Source organism: Ovis canadensis, chromosome 7 (genome assembly GCF_042477335.2).
Source record: "Ovis canadensis isolate MfBH-ARS-UI-01 breed Bighorn chromosome 7, ARS-UI_OviCan_v2, whole genome shotgun sequence".
Classification (NCBI taxonomy): Eukaryota; Metazoa; Chordata; class Mammalia; order Artiodactyla; family Bovidae; genus Ovis; species Ovis canadensis.
Genome location: NC_091251.1, coordinates 24164243 through 24185104, shown reverse-complemented (window position 1 = coordinate 24185104; position 20862 = coordinate 24164243). Strand labels below are relative to the sequence as shown.

Sequence of the window (20862 nt, the reverse complement as noted above, 5' to 3'; positions counted from 1 at the left end):
GAGTTTTAGGATCACTGCATTGTTTCTAGGTATTCTACCTAATTATCTCCTACTTTCATTGCTTGACTCTTATCCTTGTTTTAATGATTTTATTGTATTTGTGCTTTTTATTATCTAAAGACTAATTCTGTTCTGAAGGAGGCCCAGTGTAAATAATAAACAAGAACTTCAGGACACCACGTACCTGAGGTAGGAAGAAAACAGTCAATGTGGCTGAAAACACATGAGAAAGGGAAAAAGGAGTAAAACATAGACTCATTTACTTTATGATTTTTCATAGAATAGAAATTAAAAAGTTATGCCCTCTGGATTTTGCCTTCCAAGATGGTAAGCCACATGGCACATATTAACAGTCTTATTCTTCTTTCTAGTGAGTTCTTTTTTTTTTTTTAAATTTTGAAGACAAAGTAGAAAGAAAAAATACTAGACAGCAATTTTTAGAAAGCAAAATTTAATAAGAATCAATAGTTAATAGTATCAACTATATACAATTATAATGCTGGACACTGGGGATCTTCTTCCCATACAAACATTCTTAAAATATTTCATTCAGATTTTGAAATTCATCTTAAATAAAAGAAAAATGAAAGAGGAAGTTTGCTACATAAATGGAAACAGCATGAGAATGCCAACTAAATATTGTTACTTGCCATCTGCCTCTATAAGGATGAGGTAACCAACCATTTTAGTTGTGTTTAGTTGAACACACCCTGAAAGGAGTTTGGGGTGGAAATCAGGAATGAGGCACTCTGCACTCTGGGAAAAATTGGCAGAACAAGCCTTCAGATAGATATCTTCAGAAGATTTTATGGACCCAATTTCTTGTATCTTTTCATGTCTAGAAAAGCAGCACTAAAATCATTAACAGAGACATCTGCTCCTTGTGACTAGCAGCAGTCTTCAGTCAAAACGTGTGCCTGACTGCATGTAATCCTCTTCACCACAATTACATATATACTGCCTCCCCGCTCAGCTCTTCAGAGCAGATCCCCAAAACTACTGGAGAGGTTGGCTCCAGGCTATAATCATTTTGCCTCCAAATAAAACTTAACTCACAACTCTCACATTGTGCTTTTTTTTTTTCAGTTGACATGATGAAGAAAACACTTTTTGCTACCCATTCAAGAGGTCATCCATCTCCAAAGCCAAGAGAATAACATTCTAAGCAATACCACTGGTTAGAATAAATGCCCTGTGACTCTCTCTTTAAAACTTATTGAAAGACACAGTCCTTTGAAGGACAGAAAAAGTAAAGAGAGGCAGTTTAAGTATAGAGAAGTTGTAATGTTAGAAGAACACTATAGCCAACCATGTAGAGAGAGTTCTAACTGCTCAGTTGTGTCCGACTCTTTGCAACTCCATGCGACCCGCCAAGCTCCTCTGTCCATGAATTCTCCTGGTAAGAATACTAGAGTGGGTATTCCACACTCCAGGGAATCTTCCCAACCCTGGGATAGAACCCGGGGCTCCTGCCTTGCAGGCAGATTACCATCTCAGCCATCAGGGAAGCCCACTGGTGGGCTTATGATACTATGGAAAACCAATGATACTATGTAAAACAAACAAATTAAACTTATTAGTATAAGCATTGTATCAAAGCTGAAGGCAAAAGCATTAATTTGAAATGCATCAAAAATAAGATGAATTAGTTTTCTTAGGTTAGTCTCCCAAGGAAATAGAAATAAAAGCAAAAATAAATATGAGACCTAATGAAGCTTACAAGCTTCTGTATAGAAAAGGAAACAAAAAATAAACCAAAAAAAACAACCTATGAACTGGGAAAAAAATATCTGCAAAGGATGCAACCAATAAAGGCTTAATGTCCAAACTACACAAACAGCTCAGACAATTCAATAACAAAAAAACAAACAACCCAACTGAAAAAATGGGCAGAAGGTCTAAACAGACATTTCTCCAAAGAAGACATATAGGGGCCAACAGACACATGAAAAGATGCTCATCATCATTATTAAAGAAATGCAAATCAAAACTATAATGAGGTACCACCTCACACCAGTCAGAATGGCCATCATTAAAAAGTCTACAAATAATAAATGTGTGAAGAAAAAGGTACTCTGTTATACTGTTGGTGGGAATAAAAAATGGTGCAGCCACTATAGGAAAACAGTATATGAAAGTTGCTCAAAAAAACAAAAATAGAGTTGCCATATGATTCTGTAATTCCACTCGTAGGCATAAAACCAGACAAAACTAAAATTTGAAGGGTTATAAGCACCCCTGTGTTCACAGAAGCACTATTCACAATAGCCAAGACACAACTTAAATGTCCATCAACAGATGAACAGATAAAGAAGATGAGGTACATACATATATAATGGAATACTACTCAGCCACGAAAAAGAATGAACTAATGCCATCTGCAGCAGCATGGATGGACGTAGAGATGATCAGACAGTGAAGGAAGTCAGAAAGAGAAAGACAAATACCATATGGTATCACTTGTATGTGGAATCTAAAATACAACATAAATGAAATATCTGTGAAACAGAAGCAGCCTCACAAACCAGAACAGACTAGTGGTTGACAAGGAGGGAAGTGTGAGGGAGGGAAGAACTGGGAGTTTGGGATTAACATATACAAATTTTTATATACAGGATGAATACACAAGAAGGTTCTACTGTATAGCACAGGGAACTATTACAGTATCCTATGATAAACCATAATGGAAAAGAATATAAAAAAATATATGTGTATAACTGAGTCACTCGGAGGTACAGTTGAAATTAATACATTATAAATCAACTATCCTTCAGTAAATTAAAAAAATATGTAACAAATTTTTTTTAAAGAAATACCAATGAAGCATAAAACAAGCAACAAAAATTTGAATAAGTTTAGACAATATGTGTAAATGGCTGAAGTTCACTTAGAAGAGTTAATAGGCAAAAAAGATAAATTGTCAAAAAGAAAAAGAGACGACCCAATCATAGTCAACATGCTTTATAAAATAAATAGACTAAGTATCAACAGGTAAAGTGAATAAAATAGAAAACATTTTAAAAGATATGTGTATATATTAGCTATTCAGAAAAAGACAAATACTACATGATCTGGCTTTCATGGGGTACTAGAGTAGTCAAATTCATAGAAATGGACAGGAAAATGGTGTTTGCCAAGCGCTAGGGAAACAGGGATAGGGAGTCACTCTTTAACATGTAAAGAGTTTCAGTTTTGTAAGATGAAAAAGTTCTAGAAATCAGAATTTGCACACAATAGAAATACAGTTAACACTAGTTAACTATACACTTATAAATGATTAAGAGGCTAGGTTTCATGTTATCTGTGTCTTATCACTCACAAAGTTTAAAAAAGAATATTCAAAACAAGAAGACAATATAGCATAAGAAAATATTATAAAACAAGAGACAGGTAGCTATTAACTGATCAGAATGATAAGGATTTTCTATAGCTAAAGCAATGGAAGAAATCTCAAAATCAATAAATTTGAAAAAAATTTTAACTATTACATATAAAATTACTAGGCAAAGCTAAAAAGCAAACAACAAGCTGGGTGAAATAATTGGAATATTAATAAAATGACAAAAGCTTAATATCTTTAGTATATAATAATCTCATAGTAATTCCTTAGACAAATGCTAAAACCTTTTTTTTAAAAAAAATGAATAACATATATACAGTTTACAGAAGACAAAGTTATTCACCTACTGGGAATCCATAGCTATTAAATAGTCTAAAACCTACACAAAGACTCATAAATAAAAATACTCTTTACAATACATAGCAAAAAGGAAATAAAAGAAATTTTTTGTTGGTAAACAGTTAAATAAATTATGGTATATTCATCCAATCAAATATTATACAGCCATGATGTTTTTGAAGAATATTAATCACATGGAAAAATGCACCCACTTAATGTTAAAAATAAAAACAGCAGATACTAACCTAAATACACAGTACTAGCCCAATTACATTAAAATGTATATTAATATTCAACACATAAGTTCACAAAAAAAGAGGGAAGAAATTATATTAAAATTTAACAACTCTAAAGATTTTTATTTTTCTTCAAACTTTGTATTTTCAAAATTCTCTACAATTGAGTTCTGTTTAATTTAAAAAGATACTAATTCTTTAAAAAGAAAACACGTAAACAAGCCTTCAACTATACATTATGTAATTTAAATGTTCAGCTCCACTTACCTCTTGTCATGGTTGGGCTAAACAGTCCCAGTACTGACATGCTAGAATAGGAGACTAGGTCTTTATATAATTCCCCATTTAAATATTCTTCTGCTTCTTGGACAGACGTAATGTTCACTGGGCATGAAATCCTGTTGCTGGATGAATATTTATAGTCAAAATTAATTTTTAAAAATACTTCTCAGCTTGTTATATATATATATATATACACATATATACACACACTGAATTTAGTATATTTCATAGGATAAACATCTTCATTTTGTCTTTATTTTGTTGTTGATTATTGAGATTGTCTAAAATAAATACAAATACAAAATAAAGACACTATTCTAAATAAACAAACAAAAAAATCAGTCTCATTAAATAAAATTTCTATCTCCCCAAAAGTGCTAAAAAGTAATAGGCTCTTCTCATCAGTGTTCATACTTCCTTAACCTATCCAAGGTGTGTCAAATAAGTAAGGGAATTAGGAGTTGAATAGATCTGAAACTTAAAAAAATCTTAGGAAGCTGAATACTTACAGTTGAATAAATCTTAAGAGGTCTTCAGTTCCCAGCATACCAGTGTAAGATACCGGGTTCTGGCCTTCCTTGTACATCTTTACAACAGGGAATTCAGTAACATTTTGCTTGGTACACACATGAGGCCAATCTGCACAGTTTACTCTAGCAAGCAGCATAGTGGATGTGCCTAAATAAAAAGAAAATGCACATTTTTATAAATGTTAATGTAGAAAACTCAGTTGTTGAGAACTGTTAATGTCTTTGTATCCCGTTCTTATTTCAACTTCTCGGCAGCATGACACACTCCCGGTGCACTCTCTTCCCTTGGTTCTTTGCAGCACCTCCTCCCATTGGCTGCAGCCTCTCCCCAGCTGCCTCCTTTTGTTCCATTTTGCAGGCTCTTCCGCCAGTGGAGTCGGGAGTGCCCTCAAGGCTCAATTTAAGTTGCTTTCTCTTCTTGTTCTTCACTCTCTTTTAGACAATCTCAATAATCAACAACAACCTAATAAATCCTAAATTTATAGCTTTGGCCCAGGAGCCTCAAAGTTCCAGATCCATGTATCCATACTGCCTTCTCTAGGTCCCTTTGAACAGAAACATCCTCAAACTCAAGATGTCTAAAACCAAACATGATTTCTTTCCTCTGAACAGTAGTGAACGTTGCCATCCTGTGCAACTCTGAAAGCAAAGTATCACCTTTCACACCTCTTTGTTCCTAAACTCCGCAGGTCTTACATCATCAACCTGCATGCCTTCCAATTTTACCACCTAAATTTTGAGTACCTCTTATATCTGTCCCTTTCTCTTTACTGCCACCACTCTAGTCATCACTTCTCCTAATTCATCTCCCAGAATTTAACATGTCTCTACACTGAAGCTAGCGATATCTTTTCAAAACTCAAATCTATTTTGATATCAGCTCACCTCTACCAATTTTACCAGTCAGGTCTTTCCACCCTTCAGATCTCTGCATGTGTGACCATTTCAGAGAAGCCTCCATTGACACCTTGATCTACATCTGATTCTTATACTCCTAAAGGACCATGCTCTTTTCCCTACCTCATCATGGAGTTATGTGCTCATTTGTGTTGTATGATTTGAGCTTCCTGAGAGCAGGGACTGTGTCTGGTTTCCTCATCACTGGTTTTCCAGAATCTAGAGCAGTCCTCGTACATGAATACCTTAAATATGTGTGTGAATATACTATCTAGGGCCTCCATGATATTCACCTAGGGCTTCTCTGATAGCTCAGACTTCTCTAATGGCTCAGACAGTAAAGTGTCTGCCTGCAAAGTGGGAGACCTGGATTCAATCCCTGGATAGGTAAGATCCCCTGGAGAAGGAAATGGCAACCCACTCTAGTACTCTTGCTTGGAAAATCCCATGGACAGAGGAGCCTGGTAGGCTACAGTCCACAGGGTTGCAAGGAGTCAGACACGACTGAGCAACTTCACTTCACTTCTCTGATAGCTCAGTTGGTAAAGAATGTGCCTGCAATGCAGGAGACCCCAGTTTGATTCTTGGGTTGGGAAGATCCCCTGGAGAAGGGATAGGCTACCCACTCCAGTATTCTTGGGTTTCTCTTGTGGCTCAGCTGGTAAAGAACCCGCCTGCAATGTGGGAGACCTGGGTTCAATCCCTGGGTTGGGAAGATCCTCTGGAGAAGGGAAAGGCTACCCACTCCAGTATTCCGGCCTGAAGAATTCCACAGACTGTATAGTCCATGGGGTCACAAAGAACTGGACACAACTGAGCGACTTTCACTTTTTACTTTCACTTACAACCTGTCTCAACAGTATAATTTCATACATATTTATTTAAACTAAATAATTTCTTTTCAGCCTGAGAAAACATACAGCAGAACCTCAAAGAGAAATTCCTACTTGTTCTATACTAATACAGTTGACCCTTGGAAAGCACTGTGCAGGCCCACTTACGGATCTGTTTCAATAGTAAGTGCTACAGTGCCATATGACCCAAGGTTGGATGAATCCATGGATGTGGAAACTTGGATACAGAGCAGATGTGTATGCTGCTGCTGCTAAGTCGCTCCAGTCGTGTCCGACTCTGTGCGACCCCATAGACGGCAGCCCATGAGACTCCCCCGTCCCTGGGATTCTCCAGGCAAGAACACTGGAGTGGGTTGCCATTTCCTTCTCCAATGCATGAAAGTGAAAAGTGAAAGTGAAGTCACTCAGTCGTGTCCAACTCTTAGCGACCTCATGGACTGCAGCCTACCAGGCTCCTCTGTCCATGGGATTTTCCAGGCAAGAGGACTGAAGTGGGGTGCCATTGCCTTCTCCAGCAAATGTGTACATGGAGGGCCAAACCTGTTATACTTGGATTTTCTCCTGCATGGAAAGTCAACACCCCTAATCCCTGCGTTGTCTAAGTCAACTGTATAAGCAAAGTCCTCCAGTTCTCCAAAATATATAGTTGGGTGCAGAGATATCAAAAACCAAATAACAAAGTACCATACAACTCAGCTAATGAAAGAAAGGAAGAAAATCTAATAAAAGGAAATTTTAATATAGTATTAGGTCAAAGAAGGAATCTTTGTATATCAATTTAATCCCAAATTCTAAATTAGGATATAACCTACCCATATGACTAAAATTGTGAAACACAATATTTTAATATTTTATCATCAAAAGTTTTAATACTCAAAATCCATCCTTACATTACGATCCTAGATTCTATCTCATAGGGTCTAGTCTGTCTTACAAACCTGCTACCTAAACAATGTCTATTGCATATTATGTATCCAATAAAAATTTGTGAAATGTACCCTGATTTATTTCTTCATGAACAAATTTTCAGTGTTTACATTAAAGTATGTTAATACCTGAATATTATATGAGCTACAAAGACAAATCTTTATTCCTTCTAGGCTTAGATCTACTCTATAAAGTTCTCTTCTCCTTTATTCTAGTCATTTAGTCAATAAATATCTGCATGTACTGGTGCTTGCTCAGATGGAGCATCATACTATGTATTGCCACCAAAGGACGGGACATGGTGTCATAAAAAATGTAGTTCTTTCCCTTCAATAAAGCATCCTCAATGGGCCTACCACCGCTTAAAATGTCCCAGCAGTCCAAGCTGAAAACTTTGATGTTATCTTTAAAACTGAAAAAAAGAATATTGATATATATTATTTAAAAAGTGATAAGGCTACTTATACTGAAGTTATCACATTTTAATTTTCTTTGCTGTAAAATGGTTTCAATACTTAATCATGTTTCAAGTGGAGTAGTCTAATGTTCTAAGATTGCTGTAGTATTACACTCCACATATTTTAACAACACAGCAATTTCAAATAAGGAAGAAAAAAACAGACATTTGCTGCCACCTTGTGACTGAGTATAAAATATTCTTCATCCTCTTAGACTAAGAAATAAAAAGTGGCTTTTCCCCAAAACAACATGAAAGATTATACAACTAAACACCCAAAGTATTACAATATTGTCCTAGTTTATAAAATTATAGTATAGGCTTCATCAAATAGACACAAAACATTATTGTTACCTATAGTATGCATTTCTATATGAAGCCCCATGAACGTCCAAAATAATCCACCTATCTGATATCTAATTACTAAAAGAATTGTTATTCATAAAGAACATACTAATTGAAAAAAGAAATCAAGTCTTTAGGTTGGTTAATCTGCTTTTTTATTCTACAAACACATACAACTCAGAGTCCTTGCATTGAGGGGTCAGGTCTTTATTTGGTCATTAACAGAGAAGAAAGTAAGAGAACCTCTTTTCATTTTCATTTGGTATCTAGCCAAATGGGCTGGGGATAGGGGATAATTCTAGTATTCAGGGACATTATCTAACTACTATTTTATTATGGTTACATTTTCCTACTTTTTCTTTCTTCTAATCATTTACCAGTAAGGCTGGAAAACCTAAGAGAACAAACTTAAATCAGTCTGTAGATTGCAACCATAAAGGAGAACTAGAGAGTGACAAGATTCGCTTTAAAAAAAAAATTAGGTATCATATTATCTACAGACTTAATTATCCCTTTACACACACACACACACACACACACACACACACAAGTTGCATACCAGTACACCTTTTCCACAAAATAAAACAAAATTTATGAAACTCTACTATATTTGCTAATTTATTTACTCAACAATTATTAAACACGAGATATTCTGTAATGTAAGACAATGCACCAAGTCCAATGAACTGAGTATAAGGCATACTTTCTTTCCATAAGGAACTTACTAAATAATAAAAGAGGCTGTAAGCTAATGTCCCAAAAAACTAAATGGTGGATGCATTTCTGGAGTAGCCAAGAAAAAGCCCATTTAGCCATAACAGCTTTTATTAACAAGAAAAACAGAGTAAGAAGAAATCATATTAAAGATACAAAGCATGATATGGACTATCTTATTCGAATGATTACAAAATATTATACTTACCTAATCTATTACTCTCTCTCTCTTATTAACACTAACAGGCCTCCCTACTCCTCCTTTTGTCTTTGCTGGGACAGTGGCATAGACATTTTGAGTTCATTGCTTGGATTACTGTTTATCTACCGCTGAATCAGGTTTCATAGAATAGCTATAATAAAAAGGTTCTGGCTATTAAGAAATTCCCTACCTATGAAAAGCTAACTGTGTAGCTTCAAGAACACTGGGATCTTAGAGCCTTCATTAGACTGTGAGACTATAGTTAATATTTAGTATATGTTTAATAATATTTAACAGTAACTGGCACATAGTAAGCACTCAGTAAATGTTTGCTGAATGACTGAATTCAGCCAAAAAGTTTATTGGATTAAGTATAAAGCTATAAGACAGTTTAATGAAGACAATCAAAGGGAATGGTCCTAACAGTTTTGAAACTCATGGTTCCTTAACTTATTAACCATGAAGTATTAACTTATACTGAAGTTATCACTTTTTAATTTTCTTTGCTGTAAAATGGTTTCAATACTTAATCATGTTTCAAGTGGAACAGTCTAATGTTCAGTATTAACTTATTATGTTTGTTGTGGAGACACAAACATAATAATCTGAAATTTTATGTGGTTTTCTACATCTTTAGCGTGACACAATTTTACAAACAGCTATAGCTCAGAACCAGGAAAATAAACATGCCTACAGCAGTGTAATACCTTTCAGTTTAACTGCCACATCGATATAGGACTGCAGAAATGCCATGGATACTGCTTGCCCTACATTAAAATAAAAAATTAGATAGATATTACAACATACATATTTCTAAAGCATCCATACTTATATATAACAAACATATAGATTAATGGGGTATCTCAGAATTATTTTATACTAAGAAATATTCTAATATGAAGCACTCAGTATTGTCCACACATTCAAGAGAGTTCCACATACAACTAATTTTCTACATTCATATGGCAAGGAGTATAGTTGAATGGCTATTGTTAAAAGCAATATAATGCCTATAAACCTACAATAACTGTTAATCTATTGAAATCATTAGCTTGAATAACAACAATTTTCCAAATTAGTAAGCTTAACATCTAGTTTAATCATAATCTTCAATTTATAAGTCAGATATATATAATCAGGGCTTCTCTGGTGGCTCACATGGTAAAGAATCTGCCTGCAATGCAGGAGGCTCAGATCCCCTGGAGAAGGGAATGGCAACCCACTCCAGTATTCTTGCCTGGAGAATCCCGTAGGCAGAAGTGCCTGGCAGGCTAGAGTCTATCGGATTGCAAAGAGTCAGATATGACTGAGCGACTAACACTTTGACTGAATATATATAATCAGTTTTACAACCCTAGAAACAGCTCCAAAGTAAGTTGTTTAAAAGTGTGGGACATATGAAAGCTATGTCATTTTACAATGTGTAATAACAGAATGAAAAAGTAAAATCTGCCTACTTTAACTGTCCTAATATGCAGTACAGTAGTCACCTCTAAAGGTTCACAATACTCACAGCCAGCATAGAAAAGCACTATGCTGTCAGAAGCCGTTACTGTCGCATGAAATGTCTCTTCTGTTAATTCCACAGTGAGTTCCAAAGGTAACTGTCTCTTCCTGTCTCTGTAAACAGTTTCTTCCACTTCATCATCTTGAATTTCTGAAATGTTTGAAGAGAAATTAATGTAAATATAAATGTATAATTTAAAACATTTAAGCTCTTCTCCCAGGCAAGCATATGAAAATTTGGCACTTCACAGAAACTCATGAATTCATACTATCTTAATATTTAAAATGCATGATATTTAGAAAACTTTCTAGTTGTCTGGCTTCCTATCTTAAATGACTCTCAGATGCTTCCTGACCTAGAAATGATCAAGTTTTAGTTAATTCCAAAAGGAATTACTTACACTTGTCAAGAAATAATATAATAAATATAAATATAAAAAGAATATACTTGTCAACAAATAACATTTGCTTCTAATCAATATATTAATTTATAACCTAAAACAAGTCCTACCACACATGTTTGACCGTATTTCTTTAGCTTCTACTACACAGCAAACACTGTGATGGACACTAAGGAAAGTGGTAAGCAAAGCAGACACAGTCCTGACCATACAGTTTCTATCTATGGAAAAATCAGTCAATAAACTCATCACTAAATAAATATATAACTATAAATGTGATCAGTTTAAGAAGAAAGGCAAAAGATACAGTGAGAGATTTTAAGAGGGAGATTTAAATTGGGCAATCCAAAGCCTACCAGACAATCAAGAAAAGAATGTTTTAGATAAAGAAAACAACATATGCAAAGACTCGGGGACATAAAAGAGCTCAGCATCCCCTAGGCACCAAGGGAAGGCACATTTGACTAAAACGAAATAGACTGAAGGAATGACGTGAGAAAACTCTAGGGTTTCTAGATCATGTGTGTATTAGTCACTCAGTTCAGTTCAGTCACTCAGTCGTGTCCGACTCTTTGCGACCCCACGAATCGCAGCATGCCAGGCCTCCCTGTCTATCACCAACTCCCGGAGTTCACTCAGACTTATGTCCATCGAGTCGGTGATGCCATCCAGCCATCTCATCCTCTGTCGTCCCCTTTTCCTCCTGCCCCCAATCCCTCCCAGCATCAGAGTCTTTGCCAATGAGTCAATGCTTCGCATGAGGTGGCCAAAGTACTGGAGTTTCAGCTTTAGCATCATTCCTTCCAAAGAAATCCCAGGACTGATCTCTTTCAGAATGCACTGGTTGGATCTCCTTGCAGCCCAAGGGACTCTCAAGTGTCTTCTCCAACACCACAGTTCAAAAGCATCAATTCTTCGGCACTCAGCTTTCTTCACAGTCCAACTTTCACATCCATACATGACGACAGGAAAAACCATACCTTGACTAGATGGACCTTTGTTGGCAAAGTAATGTCTCTGCTTTTGAATATACTATCTAGGTTGGTCATAACTTTTCTTCCAAGGAGTAAGCGTCTTTTAATTTCATGGCTGCAGTCACCATCTGCAGTGATTTTGGAGCCCCTCAAAATCAAGTCTGACACTGTTTCCCCATCTATTTGCCATGAAGTGATAGGACCAGATGCCATGATCTTCGTTTTCTGAATGTTGAGCTTTAAGCCAACTTTTTCACTCTCCTCTTTCACTTTCATCAAGAGGCTCTTTAGTTGCTCTTCACTTTCTGCCATAAGGGTAGTGTCATCTGCGTATCTGAGGTTATTGATCTCTCTCCTGGCCAAATCTTGATTCCAGCTTGTGCTTCCTCCAGCCCAGCGTTTCCCATGATGTACTCTGCATATAAGTTAAATAAGCAGGGTGACAATATACAGCCTTGACGTACTCCTTTTCCTATTTGGAACCAGTTAGTCACTCAGTTCGGAGAAGGCAATGGCACCCCACTCCAGTACTCTTGCCTGGAAAATCCCATGGATGGAGGAGCCTGGTAGGTTGCAGTCCATGGGGTTTCTAAGAGTCAGACATGACTGAGCGACTTCACTTTCACTTTCCACTTTCATGCATTGGAGAAGGAAATGGCAACCCACTCCAGTGTTCTTGCCTGGAGAATCCCAGGAATGGTGGGGCCTGATGGGCTGCCATCTATGGGGTCACACAGAGTCGGACACGACTGAAGCGACTTAGCAGCAGCAGCAGTCACTCAGTTGTGTTCAATTCTTTGTGACCCCACGGACTGTATGTAGCCTGCCAGGCTCCTCTGTCTATGGGATTCCCCAGGCAAGAATATAGGAGTGGGTTGCCCTTTCCTCCTCCAGGGGATCTTCCCGATCCGGGATTGAACCCGCATCTCTTATGTCTCCTTCTCCTGCATTGGCTAGCAGGTTCTTTACCACTAGTACCACATGGAAAGCCATAAGAGGCCATATAAACCAAGAAATTTTGATTTTATTCTATGTATATTGAGTTATGGGTAGATTCTGAATATGTAAAAATCATTTCATTAACCACAATATGTAGAAATATTGAATCATTATGCTATACAACTAAAACTAATATAATGTTACATATCAATTAAACCTAAAAAAAAAACTTCATTAAGACAGACAGACCCACCCACCCATTCATTCATCTATCCATTAAAATATGTAGTAAACACACATACACACACATATTCTGAATTCACAAATGTCCTGTTGGAAGTTTGTACAGATCATATGGTAACACTGGAGGAACATCTAACTTGATTAGAGACAATTAAAGCTTCCTAGAAGCTGACACTAGCTGAACATTATTAAAAGAAAAATGAAACTTAAGGAGGAAGCAGAGGAATAAGAGTAACATGAACAGCATGTACAAAGCAACAGTGGCATGAAAAAGCATGATGAAACTGGAACTCTGAATGTCGACCAAGCATCTGATAGTAACAATTCTTATCCAAAATCACTGCAGATGGTGACTGCATCCATGAAATTAAAAGACGCTTACTCCTTGGAAGAAAAGTTATGACCAACCTAGGTAGTATATTCAAAAGCAGAGACATTACTTTGCCAACAAAGGTCCGTCTAGTCAAGGCTATGGTTTCTCCAGTAGTCATGTATGGATGTGAGAGCTGGACTGTGAAGAAAGCTGAGTGCCGAAGAATTGATGTGTTTGAACTGTGGTGTTGCAGAAGACTCCTGAGGGTCCCTTGAGGAGATCCAAGCAGTCCATTCTAAAGGAGATCAGTCCTGGGTATTCTTTGGAAGGAATGATGTTAAAGCTGAAACTCCAGTACTTTGGCCACTTCATGCGAAGAGTTGACTCACTGGAAAAGACTCTGATGTTGGGAGGGATTGGGGGCAGGAGAAAAAGGGGACGACAGAGAATGAGATGGCTGGATGGCATCACCGACTCTATGGACGTGGGTGTGGGTGAACTCTGGAAGTTGGTGATGGACAGGGAGGCCTGGCGTGTTGCAATTCATGGGGTCACAAAGAGTCAGATGCGACTGAGCGACTGAACTGAACTGAACCATTTAGATGTAGTAATAGCATTATGCTAATTTTAAAAGAATCCTTACATGTCTGAAATACAGGGAAATATTTATGGATGAATTTATATGCTTGGAATTAGGTGAAAAATAATAAGTAAAGGGCTATGATTGTAACAGGATTAGCCACTGACTGATGGTAGTTGGGTGAGGCCAGGAAATGGTTATCTGGAGGTTTGTTCCATTATCCTATTTTATGATACATTTATAATTCTCTGTAATAACATATTAAAAAGTAAGGAAGTGAGAAAGACAATGCATTCAGAAAACTAAACTATTATTTTCCATATGATTTCCAATACCATAAAAGACTAGATCTAGATTAGTAGCATATCAGCAATTTTTAGCTGTGTGACTCTAGTCAATTACATAACTCTAGGAGTTTCAGTGTTCAAAGCTGTGAACCATAAGACTTACACTATTAATTTTAAGATACTTTCAAATATCACATTCTATGACACTAAAAGTTATGCCCTCAATATCAAAATTAATAAAGGCCAATTTTCTCCTTTACAGTATTTTCTTACTATTCACATATTTTCACTTTCCTGCCAGTCCACTCTTATTTCCTAATCCATCCTTTCTTCTCTTACCTTGTTCTAACACCTTTCTGCTTTCCCATTCTCTTAATAAGCCATTTTAGTTTTTAAATATATTCACTACTCAGCTCTACATTTCACCTACTTATCAACATGTATATATATTCTTTTTAGTCACCTAAGTTTTTTTCATACTCTTTTTGTAGAACCCAGTTCATTTAATTCTGACTCATTGTTGTGTTCATTCCCTTTGAAGAGCATTTTTCTGTATATTCCACTTTTACATGATAACAAACTCCTTCCAAGCCTCATCTATCTTTCCTAATTAATGAGAAGGAATGAAAATAAGAGGGCAATTGTGTATTTGGGCACAACATCATACTATATTATGAGTCAATATGGATTACAAACATAGGAAATTAAGACCAAACACCCCCCACCCCCAAAACACAAGAACTGGGCTGAGGAGCAAAGACAAGAGAGAGAAAAAATGAGAAGGCAGCACCAGAGGGCAAGCTGAAGCCAGAGAGTCACTAAGTAAAATGAGACATGGCAACAAAATTTTGAAAAAGGCAACTTCCACTGAGGACAGGAATCCTGTTAAACTGACACCTGGATGATTCCTGTGACTTTGAAAGTTTGAATATATGAAAGGTGATAGGAACAAAGCAAGGAGCACAAGACCAGAACACAGACCTGCCTGAATAATGATGATGTTATGGAGAACTCCGGCTTAAACCATTAGCAGTTCTAACCTCTGTATACCAGAAAACTAGAGCAGTGCTCAAACCATGAAGCTGGTCATATATCAGTTAAAGCTCAGAGGCCTTCCTATTCATAATTAACAGATCTCATGAAAAGAATATGCAAATTCCTTCCTTCCTGGGACTCATAACAACAGGACTACATAAAAAGTATTTACTCAACAGGACTCATGATAAAAATTCAATAATTTACTAAACAGGATACATTTAGTAAATGCACAAGACATAATCCCTGCCTTAGAAGTTTCTAATAGACTAGTACAGAAGGGAGAAAAACAAATGAGCAATTTCAGAATAGGATATGTTATAAAGAAGTGTCAGGAATGATAATGGTCATAAATGAAATTTCAAGTCAGAATGCTCCACATGCCATTTGTGACTTTGTGCAGATCATTTAACTCTGCCAAAACACAGCTTCTTCATCTACAATGAAGGTGACCTCAGCTAACTCAGAGGATAACAATCAAAGTAAATAATGTGTGGGAAATAGCCTTGAAAACTGTAGAATACTTCAAAAGGTAAGCAATAAAACAATAAAAAGAAAAACAGAATTGGCAAAATTCTGTTAAAACTAACGTTAAAATTATTTTGACATTATGTTAAAATTAATTTAACGTTAAAATATTAATTTTAAATATTTAAATGTTAAAACAATTATTATTTTTAATGTATTAAAAATAACATTAAAAATAAGTATAAAAATGTTATCAAAGTTTACTCCTTTTACTGTTAACAAGTGGATTCATTTACAACTACAAATATATAACTATTTTCATCAGAATTTCATACCCTAATAGGAATAACAAAAATAAATATTATATTGTGGCTCCTGGGTCCTTTTTAAACATGGAATAGACCAGTAGCACTGAAAGGACTGGAGGATAAAGGCACAGGCAGAAAGAGAGAAGCCTGATATATAACAATGAAAGGTATCACACTAAGCGAAATAGAGCATCCTTGTATCTTTTCGCCTAATCAACTTGCTAAAATGTGATTCAGAATTAATTTCTTCAGGTCTCTTCCTATTCTTGACTGTGAAAGTTAATTCACTGAAATTTCATTGACCTTAAGGATGCTGGGCAGAAATGGGAGGGGAACATGAGCATCAGAAAAACACATTACCTATATTTAGCTCTTCCATGTCTTCATGTTTGACCATTTCCTCAATGTTCATGGTACTTTCCAGATGGAATACTATTAAATCAATATGACTTAATGACAAAAATTCCACTTGCATGTCCTAGAAATACATTAATTTTAAAAGATATGACTAGAATATAATGAACCATTTTAATATATTTTACTTGTTTGACACTAAAAAGAAATTAAACTTGTGAATTTCAATTTTAATATTTAAAAATAAAAATGGGAAATTAACTCCACAATATTAAAAGTATCTAAACATTATAGAAAGATAGTGCATGCTACTAGAAAAGGCAAAACACGGAACTGAAAGTCTCATTTGCTTCTTGTCACAGTTACATTCTGCTGAAATCTGAAGTATTTTAACAGTAAGTCCTACCTCAATACAAGATACAAATATATGCAATTTTATTGCAAATAGCACCAAAATTCTTTTGATATTTTACATGACTTAGTGACCAAATCACCACCACCACTCAAAATAATACTTAATCCTAAATAATTCCACTAGAGAGGCCCCTGGTGGCCTAGCAGTTAGGATTGGGGCTTTCACTGCCCTGGCCTGGGTTCAATGCCTGGTTGGGGAATTTAGATCCCACAAGTTGTGTGGCATGGCCAAAAAGAAGGGGGAAAAAAGTAATTTAATAAAAATAAATAAATAATTCCACTACAAAGTTCAATTGACTGTTTAGCCATAAACATAAAAATAATACCTGGCCCCAGGTATTTTAAGAATACCAAATTATATTCCATTGGAATTATTCCATTAAAATTTCTTACACTAAGGCTCAACCAAAACTTTTTTAAAACATGAAATTTTAGGCCACTAGATTATTTTAGTAATTAACCCTGCTGCAATCTCACAATCAAACTTGCACGGATGAGGAGTTGTTTCTTATGGATGAGCAAAGAAAGTGGTTTCTGGAGATGGAATCTACTTCTGTGAAGCAGCTCTAAAGATCGTTGCTATGAGAACAAAAGATTGAGAATCTTACAAAAACTTAGTTGATAGAGCAGCAGCAGAGTCTGAGGGGATTGATTCCAATTTTGAAAGAAGTTCTACTGTGGGTAAAATTCTACCAAGTAGCATTGCATACTACAGAGAAATCATTTGTGAAAGGAACAGTCAATCAATGTGGCAAACTTCATTTTTGTCTTATTTTAAGAATTGTCACAGCTACCTCAACCTTCAGCAACTACTGTCTTGATCATTCAGCAGCCATCAACATCAAGGCAGGGTCCTCCATGAGCAAAAAGATTACAACTCACTAGAAGCTCAGATGACAATTAGCATTTTTTAGCAGTAACTATTTTTTAACTAAAGGTACATACATTAATTTTTTTAGACATAACGCTATTGCACATTTAACAGACTACAGTATAGTATAAACATAACTTTCATATGTACTGGGAAAACAGCATGAACTTTAATTCTTCTATAAAACCTTTCCCCAATAACAAAGTAAGTCCTATTTTGGAATCCTTTATCTAATAGTAAAAATAAAAAAAAAACAGCTTCAGTAAGTATTCTTTTGATTACCTGGTCTAAAAGCAAAGCATAATGACCTCACAGTACACATATTTGAACACTATTACAGTTCTCAAAGTATTTAACTATTTGGTCTTATAAAATATAAGTTAGAAGGAGAGGTTTTATAACTATTTCACAAATGAGAAAACTGAGCTGGAAGAAGTTAATTCAGTTATCTGGGCCCAGAACAAGTAGGAACGGAGTCAAGTCTTCTGACTCTTTAACTCAGTACTCATCAGTCAGTTCAGTTCAGTTGTTCAGTCGTGTCCGACTCTTTGCGACCCCATGGACTGCAGCATGCCAGGCTTCCTTGTCAAACACCAACTCCCAGAGTTTATTCAAACTCATGTCCATCGAGTCGGTGATGCCATCCAACCATCTCATCTTCTGTTGTCCCCTTCTCCTCCTGCCTTCAATCTTTCCCAGCATCAGGGTCTTTTCCAATGAGTCAGTTCTTTGCATCAGGTGGTCAAAATATTGGAGTTTCAGCTCAGCATCAGTCCTTTCAATGAATATTCAGGACTGATTTCCTTTAGGATTGACTGGTTTGATCTCCTTGCAGTTCAAGGGACTCAAGAGTCTTCTCCAACACCACAGTTCAAAAGCATCAATTCTTCGGTGCTCAGCCTTCTTCACAGTCCAACTCTCACATCCATACATGACTATTGGAAAAACCATAGCTTTGACCAGATGGACCTCTGTCAGCAAAGTAATGTCTCTGCTTTCTAATATGCTGTCTAGGTTGGTCATGGCTTTTCTTCCAAGGGGCAAGCGTCTTTTAATTTCATGGCTGCAGTCACCATCTGCAGTGATTTTGGAGCCCCCCAATAAAGTCTCTCACTGTTTCCATTGTTTCCCCATCTATTTGCCATGGAGTGATGGGACCAGAGGCCATCATCTTAGTTTTTTGAATGTTGAGTTTTAAGCCAGCTTTTTTACTCTCCTCTTTCACTTTCATCAAGAGGCTCTTTTTTAGTTCCTCTTCACTTTCTAGCATAAGAGTGGTGTCATCTGCATATCTGAGGTTATGGATATTTCTCCCAGCAACCTTGATATCTGAATCCAGTACTCATACTATAGACTTATGCAAGAGAATTTAAGTTTAAACTATCTGACCATTTGTAAACATATCAACAATTTTTTAGCATATGTTTAAAATATTTAGAAGATATTCTGAAGAGTTCTTAATTAAGAAAAATTTAAGGAAATTTTTAAGAATTTAAGAAATTCAAACATTTAAGAAATTTACAAAGGAAATACAGGTGATCTCACTAGTCAAAGTTATCAAAGACATGCAAATTAATATGGAAACTTTTTTGTGTATAGAAATAATTTTTTTTAAACATTACTACTCAGTACTGGCAAAGATGTATGAAGAACAAGGAATTCTAAATCCTTCTGGTAAAATAATATTTCTGGAAGGAAATTTGACTGTGTATTTTAAAAATCTTTAAAATTCCCATTGACATGTACACACTGCTATGTTTAAAATAAAATGCCTTCCCATGGAAGAAAAGAAAGAAAAATCACATTCAGGAAAAAAAAAATATGAAAGTCAATTAACTTCACACATGAAAAGTAAAACAGTAGAATCCAAAGAAAACAAAAACACTAATCTGAAAAGATATATGCACTCCAGTCTTCACAGTAGCATTATTTGCAATAGCCAAGATATGGAAGCAACCCAAGCGTCTATGAACAGACAAGTGGGTAAAGATGTGGCATACACATGCGATGAAATATCACTCTGCCATAAAAAAAGAGTGAAATTTTGTCATTTCCAATAACACAGATGGACCTGGAGGATATTGTGCTCGATGAAATAAGTCAGGCAGAAAAAGACAAATGCTGTACATTATCACTTATATGTGGAAGTTAAAACATAAAACAAATTAATGAATATAACAAAGCAGAAACAGACTCACAGATATAGAGTACAAACTAATGGTTACCAGTAGAAAGAGGGAATGGGGGAGGGGATTAAGAGGTACAAACTACCATGAATAAAATAAATAAGTCACAAGGATATATTGTACAGCATAAGGAATACAGCCAGTAGTTTATAATAAGTTTAAATGAAGTATAATCTATAAAATTTTTAAATCACAAAAAAGATTAATTAAAGTGGTTAAAGGCCCGAGCTCTGAAAAAGAAAAATCTCATTTAACAAAATTTACTTCTAGAAATTTAGCAAAGGGAAATAAATCAGTGATGCCCAAAACAGTGTTTAAAGGCAGGCATCACAGCACAATACCAAGTAATGAAATATAACTGTATGTGAAAGGTAGAATGTATATAGCATGAACCTAAATTTCTTTAAAAAGATGTATATGTAGATATACATATCGGAGAAGGCAATGGCACCTCACTCCAGTACTCTTGCCTGGAAAATCCCGTGGATGGAGGAGTCTGGTGGGCTGCAGTCCATGGGGTCGCTAAGAGTCAGACACAACTGAGTGACTTCACTTTCACTTTTTACTTTCATGCATTGGAGAAGGAAATGGCAACCCACTCCAGTGTTCTTGCCTGGAGAATCCCAGGGACAGGGGTGCCTGGTGGGCTGCCGTCTCTGAGAGTCGCACAGAGTCGGACATGACTGAAGTGACTTGGTAGCAGCAGCAGCAGATATACATATATTTATATAAATATACAAACATACATGGAAAAAGATTAACAAATGAAAATAACACACAACAGTTGAAAATATTAACAACAGTTATCTCTGAATAGTGGCAATTCATAGAATTTTCCTGTAATAAGCATACGTTACTTT

The 20862-nt window shown here is 35.9% G+C and overlaps 1 protein-coding gene across 3 annotated transcripts in view; it reads right to left on the bottom strand.

The window, feature by feature from the left end:
• The window catches only part of TXNDC16 (thioredoxin domain containing 16), a 94752-nt gene that overhangs the window by 23077 nt on the left and 50813 nt on the right, over positions 1–20862 (bottom strand). For all 3 annotated transcript variants that reach the window (XM_069597606.1, XM_069597605.1, XM_069597607.1), the window contains exons 12-16: positions 16538–16655; positions 10637–10780; positions 9831–9890; positions 4707–4875; positions 4183–4319 (exon numbers count right to left, since the gene is read on the bottom strand). In XM_069597606.1, coding sequence (XP_069453707.1) covers positions 4183–4319; positions 4707–4875; positions 9831–9890; positions 10637–10780; positions 16538–16655 — 628 coding nt within the window. The remainder of the gene's footprint in view (positions 1–4182; positions 4320–4706; positions 4876–9830; positions 9891–10636; positions 10781–16537; positions 16656–20862) is intronic.